At 38.6% G+C, this 20,493-nt stretch overlaps 1 protein-coding gene across 1 annotated transcript; it reads left to right on the forward strand.

Annotated features, from left to right (window-relative positions):
- The first annotated feature begins 4,218 nt into the window (after positions 1 to 4,218).
- mapk13 (mitogen-activated protein kinase 13) lies at positions 4,219 to 18,940 on the forward strand. Its single transcript, XM_079238867.1, has 12 exons — positions 4,219 to 4,378; positions 7,261 to 7,390; positions 8,388 to 8,446; positions 9,899 to 10,004; positions 10,324 to 10,353; positions 13,348 to 13,395; positions 13,606 to 13,720; positions 14,324 to 14,395; positions 15,483 to 15,562; positions 17,374 to 17,452; positions 17,960 to 18,133; positions 18,548 to 18,940. Exons 1-12 carry the CDS (start codon positions 4,266 to 4,268, stop codon positions 18,631 to 18,633), a joined length of 1,092 nt encoding a protein of 363 aa, XP_079094993.1. The 5' UTR covers positions 4,219 to 4,265; the 3' UTR covers positions 18,634 to 18,940.
- The last annotated feature ends 1,553 nt before the right edge of the window (positions 18,941 to 20,493 follow it).

The raw sequence follows: 20,493 nt of genomic DNA on the forward strand, positions 1-20,493 counted from the left end.
ATCCATGCACATCATCCATCACATATACAACCCCACCCCACCTCTACTCACTCACCCATACCAAGTCACACGAACCCCAATCGCCCCCGCCCCCACACACGCTCACCCCCCCCCCCCACACACGCTCACACCCCGCCACCCCATCCCTCTACTTCTACCCAACCACACATGCCCCACCAAACACCCCTCCACCACCCATAGCCCCCCTCCAAACTTCACCCTCACTCACACATCCCATTCCGCATATACACCCCCCCTACACACACACACACACACACACACACACACACACACACACACCCTCACTCCTCCAACACAGGCACACCCCAATACAACCCACGCGCCAACATACCCCTCCACACACACATCTACTCATCCTCACACATCCCTATCCCCTACCCACCTATATCCCCAACCCTAATCCCCCCCCCAGCCATCCCACCATCCATCTGTAACCCCATACACCCACTCCCACACATCCTCACCTCACCCCTCCATCATGTCCCATGTGAGATACCTCAGAGGGGGCAGAGGACAGGATGGCCCCGATCAGGGCCCCCATAATTACCGCCCACCACTCCCAGCGTCCCCCCCACCACCCCACAGATGCAGCCGACCCAGCACCCCCCCAGGGCCAGCGACAACCCTCCTACAGCCAGGCCAGCCCAGACTTAGGCCTAATGGACGGCACTCTTCCCCCACCCGTACCCCCCCCCCCAGTAAAGCCCCGAGAGCAGGGGCATGAGAAGACCCTATCGTCCCTGCCTCCCCCCCGCTTATGACTGATTGTGAAGTATGTATTAGTTGCAATTAAAACTGAGGGAAGTGCCACGCGGTGTTGGGAGAGGGACCACCTAAGCAGCCCCGCCCACCATACACCGCATGCTCTTCCCCCTGATCATGTGAGTCGTCAGTGTTTTGGTGTTTGGTGTCTAAGTGTAATTAAAACTGGGAGGTGAGCCGAGGCTGGGTGCAGCGATCAAGACCACCTTGATGGCCTTTCTCACCACCCAGCGCCACGTGCACACCTCCCAATACCCTGCCTGTGTGTGATGGGGAGCGGGGAGGAAGAGGGGTTGAGGGATTTAAGTCTGGAGGAAAGTGAGCTTTCCTCCAGAAGGTGAGCCGCCCGCAGCACTGGGCATGCCCCCTACTCCCAGGGCCCCCCAAGGACCAGGACAAGCCGGGGACAGCCATCCCCGTAACCAGAGCCTTCGGCGACTCTAACCAGAGAGTCATCACCGACCCAAGAGGGGACCAACTCACCACATGCAGAAGGGGGGCACGAGGACAAAGAGGAGGCGGGGCGGCAGAGGGGGAATCCCAGACCGATTGTCCACCGCCCCCTCACTCACAGAGGACACCCCCACCTGGGGACATGAAGTCCCCCCTTGTCCACACATCGGCACTTCACACTGTCTCAGCACACACCTACAGCCACACACACACGCCGTCAGACATTCTTTGTGTCACATCTAACTAAATCCGACGGTGAACTCTGCCTTGGAGCAAGCTACTTCTGTAGCATTGGTTACCATGGAAACTGAGAATAGATGCACATTGAGGAAAAGTAACTGACTCAGACAAGTTAGACTTTTAAAAATATGCAAGGCTTTTTCTCTGAGTTCTCAGAAACTGTGGAGCCCAGACAGCTGCTGATTGTCTAAAAAGGACCAAGCTGGAGGGAGGCTTTGTGTGTGAGTGTGCTGCATGATGATGCAAGTTGGAATTATAAAGTGACTCTGAGCAAAGCAGCAGAAAAATTGGAACTATACTGAGGAAGCTTTTGAGTAACACAGAGTAGTAAGCCAGGTGTATCCAGGTGTAAAGCGAGCAGTAGGCAGGACTAACAGGAATCAACCATACTCAGGAAATGAAGCACAAACCGTAAACACAACACACAAAAAAACCTGACATCTCAAATCCATTGTAACACAAACACAACCAAATCCCCATAACAGAAATCCACACATACCTCAGCAGGAGCAAATTTGTAGAATATCAGATTTACCAGAAAACAGAAAATAAAACAAATAAAAACAATAAAATAAGGATAAAGAACAATGTGTGTAAAATTGATATAGATGAAAGACAGATGTCTGGCCTTCTAGCAACATAACCATGAAGACCTGGAAAGAAGACAGACTACACAAACCCCCAAAAGGCCGATATGAAGGACACATGGCAGATAAATAGGAGACAAAATAAGTGGTGAAACTGAGGACAAACTTCCAAATTCAATAATATGAGATGGAACCAACAGACAGAAAATAACAGGTTTAAAATAAGATAGGAGGGTTATTCTGGTGTAGAAGCCTGAGTGGAAAAGGGATATCAGAAAAAGAAAGGAGAAATTGTTTTTAAAAAGATGCATGAATTCAGCTTGAATTTATTCCTTTCTGTACTGTTGTGGTGTACTAAACACACAAAAAGAAAGGTTTCATATATTCCAAATGTATACATTGGAAGCTAAAATAGTTCATTTTAGAGGTTGTTCTTTCTTTCTTTCCTCTTTCTTTCTTTCTTTCTTTCGGGTTTAAACTCTTTTACCCTAGCTTGTTTTGCTTTGCAAATGACTAATTGAATATTGTGGCTAAGGTCTTGAAACTGCATTTCTGTTTTCACTCCAGCAGCAGCAGAGGCTGAAAAGTGGGTTTTGAAGCTTTTGAAAGTACTAAAGTGCAACAGCTTGCCAAGCAATGGGCTGAGTCACTGGTATTGATCTATGCTTTCAACCCTCAGATATATTATTTTCATCTTGCACTATCAAGTAGAAACCCTTTTAAAATGGTCACATTATCCATTATAACTTAAAATGCTGCCCCCAAAAGATGAGGGCAGCATTGACTCATCCTCAACAGGTATTACAGATCAATATGCTAGAAAATGACTCTTCTTTTTTTTTAAACAGTATATTCAGATAGAATAACTAAACTGTACATGTACTAGTTCTGCATCATGTTGCTTGCTTTCCCCTAATGAATTGAATAACTTTTAATACTTCAAACTTTAAAAGACGACATTAATCCAGACTCAGTCTCTATAAAGTCTTAAAGTTTTCATTTTAAAGTAGCTGCTCAGTCATTCACCTTTCGGTTTCAACTGAATCTCACCCACGGTGTCCTGAACAAGCTTGCACATGTTTTGCCAACCTCCAGTCTTTACTTTAGATTCTTTCTTTTTCTTACTCGTGTTGTTTTTTATTTAGGGATTATAACAAATATACAAATGTATTCTTAAGAATTCCAATGTACTGTGTATGAGGGCTCCACGTAGAAAGGTTAGGGATTATAGAGATTTGCTGCAACATCTTTGGTTGTATATTTTGGGGTAATAATTGGATAATAAACCAACAATCAATGTGCATCAAGTCTTACATGTTTTTGTCCATCCTGTAAGTGTGAAAGTCCTGCTGTGGGCTGGCGTGATTCATACATTTTTGGCAATATGCAGTAATTATTCATGACAAGTAACACCTACTATGTGTGGGAGGGAGAAAAACGAGTCATGTTGACATGTTTCAGCAAGCAAGCCGTCAGAGGATTTACATGGAAGCTCATGATCTGAACATGATTGTGTTCCAAGTTATTTCCCACACAGAAGATGGGACTTCCTGTGATTAAATATTCTCCTGCAAAACATGATCATACGCTGCATGGCCAATAGGACACGTGGAAACTGTAAATGACATATTGTAGTTTAAAAAATTATTTATTACCAGAAGCGCTGTTGAAATTCTATCGCAAGAATAAAACCGGAATTTGTGTGATTTCCCCTTCGAAATAAATTCACTACATGGTTATAGTGATTAAAATGTGTTTTTAAAAGACAATTATTAACAGAAATGTACAGATAGTTTATTAGTTGAGTGTACTTGAACGAAAATGTACGTTAAAAGGTTACGTAAGACGTACGTCAACGTCGAAAGTTTTGTTTACAGAGCACACTACAGTGACTACACGTTACAGCTATATGTTTGTTTTATTAACATGTCTAATCGAGGTTTAGCTGACTTTGGTGGAAAAATCTGGTGAGTGTTGGGAAGCCAGTGTTTCCAGTAAAATGCTGATTATTAGCTGTCATTAATGTAAATTTATCATTTTTAACAAACGGCCGGAAATTATTTTTAAATTTGCAAACCGGAAGTAGATTGTAACATGTCGCACTAGAACGGTGTTGCGCTTCACTCTCTTAGCGAGTGACAGGCGAACAGTTGGAGGGAGGGGGGGAGAAGTTTTCTGTAGCTTCGCCTGCTCCTCTGCATCATGGAGGCTCAGACACATTTCTCCCGTGAGGAAATCAACAAGACGGTGTGGGAAGTCCCGGAGAAATATTCTCGGCTCAGACAGATAGGTACCGGGGCGTACGGCTCGGTGTGGTGAGTGAGTCTTCTTCTACGCTGCATGGAGCGCGTGTGCTTGTTGGGACTAAGCTGTTTGTAAACGGAGCTCTAGATCTGAGCCCAGCATTCATCAACGTCATGCATGCAGTCTGTGGTGGGCCTAGGAGAAACTGCAAAACAACACATTGTCAACACTAACGACACAGCCAGGAACAAATCATTTAAACTAATTATCATATTCGACCACATCCTTCCATTATTTGCCATTTTTAGCCTGCTTAGCTCGAAGACTACAGATTTCATAATATGTACAGTACCTGTGCGTTCAGCTGTATGACAGTACAGTGGAGAGGATACGGCTGTAACATATATATTTTGATGTATTTACAGGTAGGCCAATAAATGTCAGGTCGAGGGCTAAGAAATAATAGGTTTTGTAAACAACTTGATAAATCTTACTGAGTAAGCATATTGTTTATATACCTGCCATTGTGATCAGTATGCAAGTTTACAATATATATTTTTTACGTTTATATGTTTTGTCCTGAAAAACCTAACAATGTTATTTCTTTGATTAAAATGTTTGGAAGTTGCTGCTCTTAATGTAACCAATTGGTGTCGATCTGATCTTATAGATGAGAGACATGATGTGCTTAGTTGAACTTCTGTTGATGTTGGCTTTCCTAATGCAAGTCAGTAGAGGGACACACAGTGTTTCCACTCTGAGAGTTTGGTATTATGTTATTATTGTTGTTATTATTATTAGTCTTAGAATTTAACTTTGTTTAAATGAAACATTAAATGGGTTTATGTGTGAAAGAGCACAATATTTTATCTTAATTTATTTTAATGCACCTAGCTGGTACAATGTTTTTCTTAAGCCATTCATAATAACTATAAAATTAAGCCATGTGCAACAAGTGAAATATTCAATGACATCACCGCGATGTGAATTATGCAAGAAAGTTGATAATTATATATGAACAAGGAATAAAACTGTATAAGAACTGTATATTAACAATTGCATTGTTTGAACTATTTTTTGTTGTTGAAACGTTTCACACTTTATTTCCTAATTTGTAAACAAATAATTTTTCCCTTGGGATTGCCAGCTAGTACAATTAAGTTGCTTCAACACATGGTTTTCTCATGTAGAAAAAAAACTGTTTTTGCTGGAAGTGATATTGCACGTACACTTGACATGTCATCCTTTCTTGTTAAATTCCTCAACTAAAAAAGCCATTTGCACAAATATTGCTAGAGATATGTAGAATTTACAAATACACATACTTTATTCTGTTGTGGCCACTAGGTAAACCACAGACTGTGTACATTGATAAGTAGTGAAAATTAAGAAAAAAGTATGCTTACCATGGTGTTAAACATCATAGTGTGAGAGTTAAAATCTGTATAAGCTTAAGGTAGGTGACCTTTAAAAGAGGCATCATCTTATGAACATGGAGACCTTTATAATGTCATTAAATTGTACTTCTCCTATAATATGTCACGTGGGAAAGAGGAATACAGGAGCACAATGAAAATACTGAACAAAGGTATTATGTTGTTGTTTTATGTTCTGCAGACTTTGTAAGTGTTTAGTATGAATGATCTGCTGTATACAGCAATGTGAAAAATGAAATCGCAGCTTATTTCAGCTAAAATGACATTGTCTTTACTAGACCCTGACATTAGGTAAACCTAAGATGAACAACAACACATAATATAAGGCAATGTCATTATTTATCTAAGTTTTACTTAGATAAGTTTTATCTATGTCATTATTTATCTGAGTTTTACTTAGATAAATAATGCCAAAAACTAAGCCAAAAAGCAGAAGCACAGTGTTACTGATTCCATAGGAATGAAGAGGATAAGTAGGTGCTCCTCGTCATATGCACAAGTAATTAATCAGCTGGTTCAAGCGCCTCTATAAAACATTAGTTTTGGCATTTAACTGGTTTGAAGTATTCATTTGACTGTGTTAACAGAATGTCAGGAAGGAAAGTCATCAGCAATTTTAGAGATGCAACTGTTGCTACCAATCAATTTGGGAGATATTCCATCAATCTTCAGTCCATCGTTCTACAGGGAGAAAGTTTTAAAAACACTTGGAGTATCAGCACAAACACTTCACACCAACTGTCACCACAGCGGTGGAGGGCTGGTTATTTGGGCTTGTTTTTCAGCCAAAAGACCTAGACACCTTGTAGTGATTAAGTCGGCCACATACTCCTCCGTATACCAACGTATTCTAGAGTCAAGTGTGATACCATCTGTCTCACAGCTAGTGTTTCCCTGAAACTGCCCATTCAACTAGATCATGTTCCCAAGCACAGCAAAAAATACACAAAAAGATGAATGAAAAAAAATTAATCAGATTGGTGCTCTGGACCAGTCAAATCCAGACCTCAATCTGGTTTACATGCTGACTGTCCCTAAATTAATCCTGCAAATGCAAATGAACTAAAGCAACATTGGAAAGAAAATTGAGCCACTGATAACGAACAATGTACGAAAAAATTGAAAGAGGGTTACTTTTTCTTTTTTTACATAACTCCATGTTACCAACTAAAATATCCTACTGCATCAGTGTCAAAAGCACTAGACACAAGTGATTTGTAAAATATGTGTTGGTGGATGTGCCTCCAAATAGTCTAACAAGCCTTTCCTCCCACATATTGGTACCCTGCAGATCACTGCAAGCATGCACATCAAGAGTTACCCAACAATCACGTGTCAAGCCTGAGAAACAACAGATTACCATTCAGTTTGAGCCCACTGTCTACTCTAATGCATCTCCTGCATCTTTGTTACTGCACGCAAACCTCTTGATAAAATCAGAATGAAATTGTGATTGAAAAGAAAGGCATATATTTAATAAGATGAGTTGTTCCAGCATGTTTAATGTCTTGCTACAGCTCAGCAGTAAATGAAAAGACTAAAGAGAAAGTGGCTATCAAGAAGCTCCACAGGCCCTTCCAGTCAGAGATCTTTGCAAAGAGGGCCTACAGAGAGCTTCGACTGCTCAAACACATGAAGCATGAAAACGTGAGTTAAAGCCCATTTCATTTCCTGTCTGTTTCAGTGGACTGTAGATTTTACATGTGTTTATGGACTTTAAATAGATTTTTTGTTCATGTTGGAAGTGGTAAATCATGTCTTTGTTGTAACCATGCTTCTTTGCAATGAATCTTATTCCGTTGTAAAGTCTGTTTAAATGGTGACATGTGTAAGGAGAATGCATTTGTGGGAGGAGCGGGAGAGTGAACCATGTAGGATAGGCCAGTTTAAAAATGTGCCCAATCTCAGTTCATTCTACTATTGACTTTAGTTTGGTGTTTTTGAAACAAGATATATTGGCAATTTAACTATTTATGCATTTTACAAACAGGGGTCTCAATACCATCTGGAAGAACCACATACAGCCACAACAGTCTACCACATTCTCATGCTCTTCACCAGCACTACTGGGCACAATTTGGCTATTGTTGTGTCGGTCATTCTGCCACAAAAGGGTCAGAACTTCAGTCTGCTCATTCCATGCTCTATATTCTCGAAGTGGTCTCTGATAAACCCCACTCTGTAGATCTGAACACTGTCATCTTAGTAGATGGTGATTTTTGGTGGATGCAGTGTAATGGTGTGGAGCAGCATCTTTGTCACATGGAAGAACAAGACTTGTCATTACTGGAGGCAATATCAGTGGAAAAAGATGAGATTCTGCAACCAGTGGCAATCCCATACTTCCACAGTCAGGGGTGATATATCCTCAAAGATAGCATGTCCAGCAGCAAAAGCTGTTTGGCATTGGCAGAGAAGATCTGGCAAGTTTTTTGTGGCTGCACCCCACATACCCAACTCTGTTGCTTGTCCAACAAATATATTTTCCCTACAAGTGCGGCACCATTTAAAAAAAAGTAATAAACCAGCTTTCCAATTGCCAAGAAGCACTCTTACAACATAGAAATAATCAAACAACAAAATCAAATTTCCTATTTTGCCCCAACGTTTCTGGATTGTTTGGTCTGTCTCTTATTCCATATAGGTAATAGGACTTTTGGATGTGTTTACACCTGCCTCCACTCTGGATGACTTCCAAGACTTGTGAGTATGTTTGACGTATAATTAAGCCCTCCAGCAAATAAAGATATGAACACTTATGTTCTGTAGGTTGAGCACACACCTGTAGTCATGCTTCTGGCATATGCGTCTGACAAACATCTTCTTTGTGACTATTCTTTTTGCAGAATTATATTGGATTATTTTGTTTGATATGTTATAACAGAGTGCCATAGCAACTGAAGAGCCTGGAAAAGCATTTGGTCTTTTGCTTTTTAGGAAAAGTGTTGGCATGCATTTAAAAGAGCATTCTCCTAAAAGCCTCAGATATCTCAGTGTACTGTATTTTCACTGGATTTGAGGTCTAAACAATGACTAACAGGTACAGACAGATATGGATTGGTACCGAATTGGTCAAAAAGGAACATTTTAAGCCTAATTGTAAAGATGGAGAGGGTGTCCTGAACCCTAACTAAGAGCTGGCAGCAGCAACTCTGGGTGAGGCCTGATGTGTACTGATCCAACATTAAGTTCGCAAAATAACTGTGTAATAGATATTATGAAATTACACTTAAATCTTTCATTTTAATATGGAAATGCAGTACTTCTCAAAAGTATAGGCACATTTTCCCATTAAATCTAACAGGAAAGTGTGTCCAAATTTTTGCCTGGTGTTGTATATCACTAGAGGTGATTTTCAATGAACACAGTGACAACATACACAAACACCCTAACCTTCTTGTTAAAAATATAAAAAGACATGGATTACAACATTGTGAAGGGGTACAAACAAGCAGCAACCTCCAGCGGTTAAAAGTGAAGCCTATCCAAAAAAAAAAAAAAAAAAAAAAAAAAAAGTGAAGCCTAAGCAGAAGTGCATAAAACTGCAGTTCTCCCTTCATCCACTCTGCAAAACAGAGCAAATCCCCATAGACTCCCATGTTAAAAAGGCCAACTTCACAGCAGACAAACATGTTTACAGCCTGGTTCAAAAATCCATTTTCGGTTTAATAGGTCAGGTTTACCTTCATGACAACTCTGGGGGAGTGAATTTTTTTCAAACTCGCCCGTTTAAAAGTAATCTCGAAATTCAGCATATTTAGGGGCGTGTCTTTTTGATTGACCGGTACCCGATCTCCCGCTTCAAGAAGAATGCAGAACAACCGCGGTTTTTAGCCGGTTAACATCGTGACTTAGCTTTTAGCTACAGAAAGCCCGGAGTTTGCCCGATGTCAATCATCCACCATGACACTCACAGCTCCCCTCTCAGCTCCACCTCTTTGCCCATATTTGTATTTTCCGGGCGAGACAACACACACATGCCCCTGCTAAGATGGCAATGGTAGGAACCGCCCACTGAGCTTCAATTCAGCTCTTCAGAAACCTATGGGTGACGTCACGGAGTGCTCTGTCCATCTTTTTATATACAGTCTATGGGTGCAAATTTGCACGGAATCTTACTCTTCCTCTCCACTGTTGTCTTCCTCTGCCTCTCAGCTATCTCGTGATGCCATACATGTTTACTGACCTGTCAAAGGTGCGAGGTCATCTCTCTGAAGACAAAGTCCAGTTTCTTGTCTACCAGATGCTCTGTGGGCTGAGGGTGAGATTCTCCCCAAATTTCTCAATTTTTATTCGAGCATCATAGTTACATTAGAAAAGTGAATTGAAGCACTAACTTGTTATGGGTTGATATACTGTAGAGTACATTGGTATTACACGTTTAATGCACTTCCGAAAAGTAAAATGCGTCAACGTGCAATATTCTCTGAGGGAAAGTGCTGAAAGTTCTCTCAACTTTCAGTGGAACCAGATGTGCATATTAAACTTTGTATGTAGGCTGATTAAAAACATGCAACATGCCATAAATTTTAGTTGTGCAATTAAAATGTTTTCATCCTGCTCTGTTTGTCCCTTTGCAGTACATTCACAAGGCAGGAATCATCCACAGGGTGAGTACAAGTCAGTGTGTCATTGTAGACAGCTGAATTTAAAAAATATATACAGCTTAGGAGCATCTTTAATGATTTGTCTTTATTTGGCTTAAAAAAAATTAACGCGTGTGTGCTTAATGGTGCAGAGTGTGTTTTAAAGTGCAGACAGGCATTTCTTCTTGTACTTTAGGAATGTTTATTTTAATTAGTCATTGTCATATCAATCCCTGCCCCAGCAGGTAAGAGGAGATGACTACTTTGATGTATGTACGGCATGTCTAGAGATGTTAGTACACACCCTTTAGCTCCGGGGCTGAGCCTTATGAGTGTGTGTAGAGCAGTGAAACAATAATGCTACACCAACATTTCTGTTGGTTTAGTTTCAGTTGTTCCATACTCCTTAAGACTTCCCCAAACATCTAGGTCATCCATCTTTGTGACAAAGTGACAAAAAGTCTCTAGGGTTTTCGTAAGAAGTTATAAAAGAAAACTGTCCCCTGTAAAAGTCTAGAATTAGACTGATACACCCCTTTTCCAGAATTCTCCTGATTCAGAAAAAACAACTTCAAACAGGATAAAGAAGTGCTCGTGATGTTGAGGCGGTGTGAAAACGTAGCTGCCCCAACGTTCTAATGCTATAAATAAGCATACTACAATGCACAAGCCAGCTTTGCCATTTAGTTGTGAATCTGACTATCTCTCTAACTCTACTGACTGTTAGTGAGTATTGGCTGTCCTTAAAGTCGCTAAAAGTAGCTAAATGATGCCATTATCTAATTTGCATAATCAAACTGGTACATAGCTGTAATGTATAATGCCACAGAGAAGAATAATTTTGTGGGAGGTTACCACCCTAAATATGTTTAAAACCTAAAAACCTTATGTTTTTTGCTTTATTAAGTATAGTTTGGTTTCAATTTGGAGTCTGCAACATGTCCAGCATGTGGACTGAGCCTCTTCTGGGTGCTTTTGGATGTGAGAAGGGCATGCACAGCAATGCTGCTCATTGGAAGTGAATAAAAGATACTGGCTTTCACGTCACTCTCCAAAACTCTCCAATAGCATCAGAAAAAGTCACTAGATTTGTTGATAGTCTCTTTTTGGGAAAAAAAAAAAAGTCACAAGTGGAATCTAAGCACTCGCTAAATGTTGTAACGAAGTCGCTAAGTTGGGAGCACTGGTTGTTTCATGGAGGTACAGCTTCATTGGATGCCAGAATTTGGGGTGACTACTTAAATTACGAGAAATAACAAAATGAGCAAAGTTTATAAGCAAGAGTGCAGATGTTGGAGAGGCCACACCGCAACGCAAATGATCAGTCTTGTGCTGAAGGGCCAAGTTGGTGATTTCCTTCCAGGATTGTTTAGGGACTGTTTTGCATATATACTAAAAGAGGTGCACACTGTGGATGAACTTTTTCAAGAGTAAATTCACAATAGTTAGAGGGCTCTGCACCCTGACAAACAACTTAAATGTGCAGCATGTAACAAAATCAAAGTCAATGACAGAAAAGTTAAAATATAATTTAAAAATTTTGGTATCTAATCACTTTCCTAAAAAGAACTTGTGTTTTTTCTCCTACATTGAATCTACATTGTACTTGCTGTAGGTCCACATGAAAATAGGTTTATATCTGGAAGTGTATTGGCCACTGACTGAGATGTCCATTCATAGGCATTTGAAGTCATTTCAATGCCCATCTTCACCACTCGGTGTCAGTAATTCTTACACACTGTGTCTTTAAGTTGGATCAGTGAAGACTTGGTGGATTAATTTTGTGATTGAGATGAGGATCACTGCCAGCAAAAGCCTTGTATTTACAAAGAGTTTTCATTACCAGTGTAAAATTGGATTAACAAGCCCCCATCAGCAATCATTTTACAACATCAGAGTAAATCATATTTCTAACCTCCAACCAATTGAAGCCATCAAGACCTTTAAAAACATAGATAGTAATTATATGTAAGAAGTTTTATGTTTAGAAAAGATATTGATGTGGAAATTTATATCTTACATACATTTTCTTTCATGTTTTTGAGTAAACAACAATTGAAAATATGAATTATAAAATTGTGTAATCATCTTGTGGAAACTGCTTCCAGTTGTTTACTTTTATTTTTTAATTGATGGAAGTGCCATAAAACCTATTTAGTTAACTACTGTGTAAAAGACAAATATTTTGTGCTTTCTGAAATGGTATTTTTAGATATGCAAATTCTTTATAACCTCACCAGATTGCATGGATTTGTATGCTAAGGTGAACATGTTTCCACTCTTTAAAATAACCCTGTTCCTGACTTCTAAGATCAGATAATTAAAAGATTTTTTTTAAAGATTCAAGCTATTTAATGTTTTCTTCATTGATCAGACTTGCATTTATCACAAAGCAATCATAACATTTTTGACAGATACTGAATCCAAATATTCTCACTGAGTTAGACTTCAGAAGTGGAAGATGTAGTTTTCTTGTTTTAATTATGACATTAAAAGAATTCATTCAAGATTGATATTCATTGTTTTACTTTTATTCTGTTAGTGTTTATTGAATGACTTACATGATCCCTTTGATTCAGTATGTTTAGTTATATCTAAAAAACGAGTGTCTGTTGGAGTGTGAGCATTTGTTTGCCATCTTTTTTGGTGCTTGTGTTTGTAGCGTAGAAAATTGTGTTACCTCGTTATTAATCTGTTTCTTTTTACCAAACAGTTATGGTGTTAAAACTCACTGACAGTTTCACAGTGATCACACATTGTGTCAGAATTTGTTTGCAGAAATGCAGCAGTGTTCTTAATGACGGGCTTGTAGCTGAGTCACTTTACTGAATTAATTAATAAGATAAAGAATAAAAGAAACTCACTTTGCTTTTGCATTTAGACAAAGAGCTGAGCAATGCTAATGGGAACTTAATTCTTAAACCGGCTCTTATAAGAGTTTTTGGTCTAATTACTGTAATTTCTTGTTAATTAATGAGTGCACCAAATAACCCTTACTTAACTTATTTCCTTTAACAGGATCTTAAGCCTGGGAACTTGGCAATTAACCAGGACTGTGAACTGAAGGTTTGCACATCTGACACCTCGGCACTTACATAATAAGGTTGAGGTTAGGGTATATTTGGATATCTGATCAATATGGCAGACAAATATTCAGATAAATAAGATAAGATAAGATAAGATAAGATTAGATCAGCTTGATTTGCATAAACAAGCATCTTATAAATGCAGTGCTTATGATCCAGACTGTGATCAGATTTTTTGATGCTGATGCAGATCCTGGACTTTGGGCTGGCTCGCAGTGCTGATGCAGAGATGACAGGCTACGTGGTGACCCGTTGGTACAGGGCGCCTGAGGTCATTCTGAACTGGATGCACTACACCCAGACTGGCAAGACAATAGTAGTTGTTACATATTCTTACCTTGCTGTTGGCTTCTCAGTGATGTAGCTGTTTGATGTCTGTCATGTGAAAACATCTAATTTTAATTGAAGTTTGCATGATACTTTGTGAGTCAGCAACTTTTCTGAACCTTTTGTCAGTTCCTAAAGTGCATCTGAGGATTCACGATATCATTCTGAAATTAGATTTTTTTTTTTCCTTCACCTAAATCTGTTAGCGGTTGGAACAAAAAAGCTTGACAGCAGCCTGATTGTGCTGAGACTCTGACAGAATTGTCAGTGCAGTAAGACCATTACTCCCAGGATTTATTGTTCTGTAGGAGATGGTGGTTTTTCATTTTGTAAACAACTTCTCCAGAGATAAACGAAGCACAGAAAGCAGGCTTATATCCTTCACAGGGAAATATTATATACCAAACATTCCCCAATGTTATCAGCACAACAGATTCAGCTGACTCTAGTGAGTAAAAACTGAGCTGTGACATTAAATGCTGATTTCCTCATTTCTACTGCACTGGCTAAGCTTAACACACCGGTGTGTATTATATACTCTGGTTCTCACGGATGTTTCTCTGCTTTGCTATTTCTTCTAGTGGACATCTGGTCTGTGGGCTGTATCATGGCAGAAATGATCAATGGAAAACCCCTTTTCAAAGGAAAAGACTGTATCTTTTCAAGTTGCTTGTGCATTTCTATGCCTGTGTAATGTCGAATAATGTCTTTCATTAAACGCACTGTAGGATTTTCGACTAACTATTGAGCTTTTTAAATCATCTTATTAAATGTTTGTTGTAATAAAAGATAAAAGCCTACTGCTATCATTTTGATGAACACTCTAATTTTGACGCAAAATGGAACACAAAAAGTAATTACTGTAAATTACATGCAGAAAAAGCAACACATTCCCTGAGGCAGACTCTAATTCCACTCATGCTTCACTATAATACAATTATATTTTGCACCTGATCCACATTCCAATCCAATCCAATCCAACTTTATTTGTAAAGCACTTTAAAACAACCACAGTGGACCAAAGTGCTGTACAGAAGAATAAGACATAAAACAGCTATACAATTAAAACAATAAACAAAAACAAAACCAAAAAAAAAAAAAAAATAATAATAAAAATAAAATAAAAATAATAGTACATTCAACATCTCACATGGTGTCAAAAGCCAAGGAGAAAAGATGGGTTTTAAGATGAGATTTAAAAACAGACAGAGAGGAGGCCTGTCTGATGTGGAGAGGCAGATCATTCCATAGTTTAGGAGCTGCCACAGCAAAGGCACGGTCACCTCTCAGCTTGCGCTTCGTTTTAGGTACACTCAGGAGCAGTTGATCAGCTGACCTGAGAGAGCGGGGGGGTGTATAAGGCTGCAGCAGCTCGGAAAGGTAGAGCGGGGCAAGACCATTGAGGGATTTAAAAGTAAATAAAAGAATTTTGAAACTGATCCTAAAACGTATGGGCAGCCAGTGAAGTGAGGCTAAAATGGGGGAAATGTGCTCGTGTTTACGTGTGCCAGTTAAAAGACGTGCAGCAGCATTTTGCACATTACTGATCTATTGAGCCTGTAAGCAACAGAAACACAACTTAATCCACTTTTCCTCCGGTAGTGTCTTTACTTTATATTCATTGTTTTGTTGTTTTTGTTTGAGGCTCTCTGGAAGCCATTCTTATTTCACAGCTTCTTTGTGAAGATTTACTTATTAAACCAGGTTATAAAATCTTAACTGTAACCCTTTTACTCCCAGACATGGACCAGCTGACTCAGATCATGAAAGTGACTGGAGTCCCTGGACCAGAGTTTATCCAGAAGCTGGACAGTCCAGAGGTAGGACTAATTCCAGTGTGTGTGTGTGTGTCATGAATATATAAATATGCAGATATGAAACAAACGCTGCCTGATGTTCAACACAGAAGTCAAATCACGTCACGGTTTCTAGATTTAGTCTGACATTGTATTCATTACAACTGATTTCCTGGAGAAGGCGTGCAAATCACTTCAGAGAAGCAACACAATTTCTGTAATGGTCCAAATTGAGCACAAGTGCACATTTTGTTGAGTGTCAGTGCATCAGGACTGACAACAATGTGCACTAAAAATGCATTTATGGCACCCTACTTGCTTTTTTTCTTTTAAGAAAGTGATGGTTTGTGTCACATTTCTATTCTTCTCATTTTTTAGTTTTGATTTTCTAAGTTTCTTTTTCATTTAAACAAAATAACATTGAAATGTATACGATTAAGTGCATATTTTAGTGGGTAATTCAGTAGGTCATCCTTAATTGCATTTTGTTTTAACAATGTGAGGTTACAAGAACATCAGGACAAGATTCCATAATTAGCTTTACTCATAATCTGATATTAATCAACTGATATGCAATGACTATACAATGACTTATTGTTATGTTCATTTTTAAAAGGATCACTGGTTCCCAACTGCTTGCTTACTTGGGATGCATCTTCTCTTTGGAAGATTTACAAAAAGGTTAACAAAGCTTGACAATGGACTTGCTAAAGCTAACGTTTTTTGTCTGTACAAAAGAGTCTAAAACAGCAGAAATCTGAGGAAAAAGATCAGTGTGTTCAGTGTGCTCACTGACCACCCTCCTGTACGCCTGTAAGTCATGGGTCACCTACTTAAGTGGCTCCATCAGAGCTGCCTACACTCAATAATCCACTGGAGTGACTTTGCCACTAGTGTTCAGGTCCTCTAACAGTCAGAGATCACAAGCCATGCTGTTAGTGTCATCGCTATGGTGGGAAAAAGTAATGTCTCCAGAATGAACAATCATCACCTGCCCAAGATCACCTGTTTAGTGGTGAACTTTCCTCTGGTAGTCATGGCATTGGAGCACCAAAGTAGATGCACAAGGACTCTCTGAAAAATATCCTTGCATTATTGTCACATTAACCACAACCAGTGGTCTGTCCTTGCTCAAAACCACATCTACACAGTACAGCCTTCTCCTCCTTCGATGCTACTCACAGGGCCAGACTTCAGGAGAAAAGAAGGAGGTGAAGGGAACTATAACAGAACAGCACCCAGCAGAATCAGGCCTCTCCTTCAGGCTCAACACTAATAGTTTCGCCCTGGTTTATGTTAAAATGTTTAGCAGTTTTCTTCACAGTGAAATCGCCACATGTATTAGGTCTCATTCCAACTTCACTTTTTAAAACATTGTATGGATCTTTCAGGGAAGATGCTCTGGAACGTCATGAATTATTCTCTTCTCTGCTGCCTTCAAAACAGCTGGTGAAGCCCCTGCTGAAGAAGAGCAATCTGGATTTTGATGACTTTAACAATTACAGACCTGTACCCAACCTGCCATTCTTAAGCAAAATAATAATTGGAAAAAAAAAAACAGTTTTTAAATAACCATCGTGTTTTAGACAGGTTTTATTATGGATTTATTTTAAGATCCTAATATATTATACACAAATATATAATATTGGTGTAATGCAGATTCATGGAAACTAAGTCTTGGGGCTACTTAATGGGCTATTCTTGGCACTCTTTTTAACATCTGTAAAGCCCTACATTTTATTGTATGAAAGGTGCTTCATAAATAAAATTTGATTTGATTAGAAAAATAATGCACTTCACTGTTACATGTCTGCATCTTTTTGTCTCTAAAACAGGCAAAAAGTTATGTTAAGGCCCTTCCTTGCTATCCCAGAAAAGACTTCTCAACGTTATTTCCTAGAGCCAGTGTAAATGGTAAGTTTAACTGGAAACTTTTCCTGCCAATACTTATTTTTTCACTTTCAATAAATATAGCCTGCTGTTGTGTAAAGTACTGGTCCACTGCTGCAGGCTCCAGTCAAAGATTTTTGTTTATTATGATGGAAATAAACCATTATGCTGCAAGTTCATGAAATTGTTTTCTCTTGTTCTGAATACTTGCAACATGCTAGTCAGCAACAGATTAAATTCCCCAAGTGATACATTTTATGTCCCTGGCATAAAAGAACAGTGTAATTACTTCTTTTTATGCTCTTGTGTGAGTGTGTGTGTGTGTGTGTGTGCGTGTGTCATTATGTGACATTAAATTGGTACAAAAACAAACTGCATAATGAAACTGTCAGATTTATTTTTGCCTGCTGCAAATGTTGCCAGACAGCAAACAACAACGAATCTCTCATAAATGGTCTAAAATGTCAAATCTGCTTTAATTGATGAGTAAATGTCTTTATTCCTACTTTGACCAATTTGCTGCATTTGCAGGTATTGACCTGCTGGAAAAGATGCTGGTTCTGGATGGAGATGAGAGGCCAACAGCTGAATTGGCTCTAGAGCACCCATACTTTGACAGCTTGCAAGACCAGGATGACTTTACGGAGGCAACGCCATATGATGACAGTCATGATAATGCCACGTTGACCCTGGATGAGTGGAAGCGTAAGTAAAGAAAAACTAAAAAGCAGAGAGAAAGAATATAAAATGGATTTATAGCAATGCATTTTTTAATGGATAGCCTGTGACATGTACATTACCTGTCAAAATTAGGACACACTTCCCCATTAAGTGTAATGGGAAACTGTGCCTAAACCTTTAACTGGTACGGTTTGAAGCTCTTAGGATTTATGTTTTTAATGAGTATCAAATATTGGTCACAAATGCTTGTTCTTACAGTAAATGGTTTGAAAAGTAATAAAGTAATTCCACCATGCTTTGCTACTGCATCAAGTGTTTTATTTTCATAGCAACAACTACAAATACTGCTGTCCTGTACAGTTTGATATCTAAATGAATCTAAAGCAATAAAAAAAAAAACAAATAGTTTCTTCTTTTTTATTTTTCTTTTAATCTCAGGGTTATGTTTCAAAGAGGTGAAAAGCTTTGTGCCATTCCCACGACGGGATTCCAAGAGAAAAAACACTCTTACTATGTCTCCATGATCTGTTGAATGCGACGTCACTCCTGGTGCCCCAGCCTTCGCAGCATACAGCCGATGGTGCCCGTGTATATTCCAGCCCTGGACACTATTTCTTTTACTTTTGAAGTATTTAGATTTTAAATCAGTGTTCAAAAAAGTGATTATTTTAAAGTTATCCCTCTTTTTTTTTTTTGTAATGTGAAATGTTTTCCTAAATGTAGATTGTTACACGTTCCCCTTCAGTGAAAACTGTGTTGCAAAGTAATTGTGATTAAATGCTATGGGGTTTCATGTAAGATTTACTGTAATATTGGTTTCCAATTAAAGAATTACAAAAGATGTGTGATGTCATTTTTTAAAAATAATCTTTTCTTTTTTTTTTAAATAATTTTTTGCATTAGTTTTACAATATACAAAAAAAGAAAATTAAATAATAATCTTTTTTTTTTTTTTTTTTTAAAGTAGTCCTATGAAGGCGTTTTAACACACTTACATACATCAGCATCTGTATTATATTTTACAATCTCGCATTTATCTCCTGATATATAAATATTTTTCCCACTAAAAAAGACAAAGAACAAGTAAATCAGATAACAATTCCCAGCAAAATAGCCTTATAAAATTAAAAAGAAAAAAGAGAGGCCCCTTCATAAATAACCATTATAAACAGGTTAACTGTTGATAATTGGTGGTTTTAATAATTTCTTTAATAATTTCTTCCCATCATTTATAATAGATTTTGCCCTAAACATGTTATTTATGCACACAACTGTAATTTTCCAGTATTATTGTATTGTATCCAGTATTGTAATTGTCCCAAATGACTGACATTCATAAAACAAACAAGCTGCTATAATAAGCTTGTTTCCTTTTCTCATAGTGAATTTATACAGATCATTTCATGAGCATGTGTTGTGCACATTTACTGTAAAAAAATAAAAAATAAAAAAAAGTGACTCCACCTGAGTGAGATATGGCCAAATATTGTTCAAAATTTTTATTTAAAGACAATGGTTTGAATTTAAACACTAAACATAAGTGAATAATGCTATTCAAGGTCCATTTTCTAACTTATCTGGCTAGACCCTGTCAACAGGCTTGCGCGCGAAAATCGTGCTCTGATTACATCAAGGGGGCAGGCTGTAGTTACTGAACTTTTGCGAATCTGTTGTTATCAATTCAACCTACGGGCTACCATCAAACGGAAGTGATTCATCCCGCCTTCAAAATAAACGTTAGCATTTATTTTTTTTCAGTCGACATGAAGATAGTTTAAAGTAAAATATAACTTTTAAATTATTTTCAGATTGAAATATAGACATAATATAATGAAGTAATTGGAAAAAAATTTGAAAATAAAGCTAGCTATATCAATATGAAACATTTAGTAACTGATAGTAAGCTATAGAAGTGTGTGTGTGTGTGTGTGTGTGCATTTATAAATGCAGACAGTCTTTAGACTTTCTGTTCACACAGAAAGCCAATCTGTTTTGATGGCGAGGAAATAGAGAATGTGAAGACCTAGAGATACCTGGGGGTGGTTCTGGACCAGAGGTTAGAATAGTAGGCCAATACAGACTCCACGAACAGGAAGAAACAGAGTCGCCTTTTCTTTCTTTGATGTCTGCAGAGACCTGCTGCATGTGTTCTTTCACAGTCATTGCAAGTCATGGGGGGGCAGCATTACAAACAAGGCCTGCAAACGTGTGGACAAACTGGTCAGGAAGGTTATTTTTGTCCTAAGCAGAAGTCTGGACCCTATCAGAGCTGTGGTGGAGCAGAGGAGAAAACTTCAGGGTATTATGGATATTAAAAGACAACCCCTCCATGATACCCTGGCAGGACAGAGGAGCAGTTGCAGTAAGAGACTGAGAGGTTCAGA

Source organism: Telmatherina bonti (assembly GCF_933228915.1).
Source record: "Telmatherina bonti genome assembly, chromosome: 4".
NCBI classification, from domain to species: domain Eukaryota; kingdom Metazoa; phylum Chordata; class Actinopteri; order Atheriniformes; family Telmatherinidae; genus Telmatherina; species Telmatherina bonti.

Bases quoted from the DNA above. Each gene is read 5' to 3' on its own strand.
- mapk13 (XM_079238867.1), top strand. From the start codon at position 4,266: ATGGAGGCTCAGACACATTTCTCCCGTGAGGAAATCAACAAGACGGTG. The intron at 4,379-7,260 runs GTGAGTGAGTCT...GTCTTGCTACAG, and splicing joins GGGGCGTACGGCTCGGTGTG to CTCAGCAGTAAATGAAAAGA. The intron at 8,447-9,898 runs GTGAGTATGTTT...TCTGCCTCTCAG, and splicing joins CTGGATGACTTCCAAGACTT to CTATCTCGTGATGCCATACA.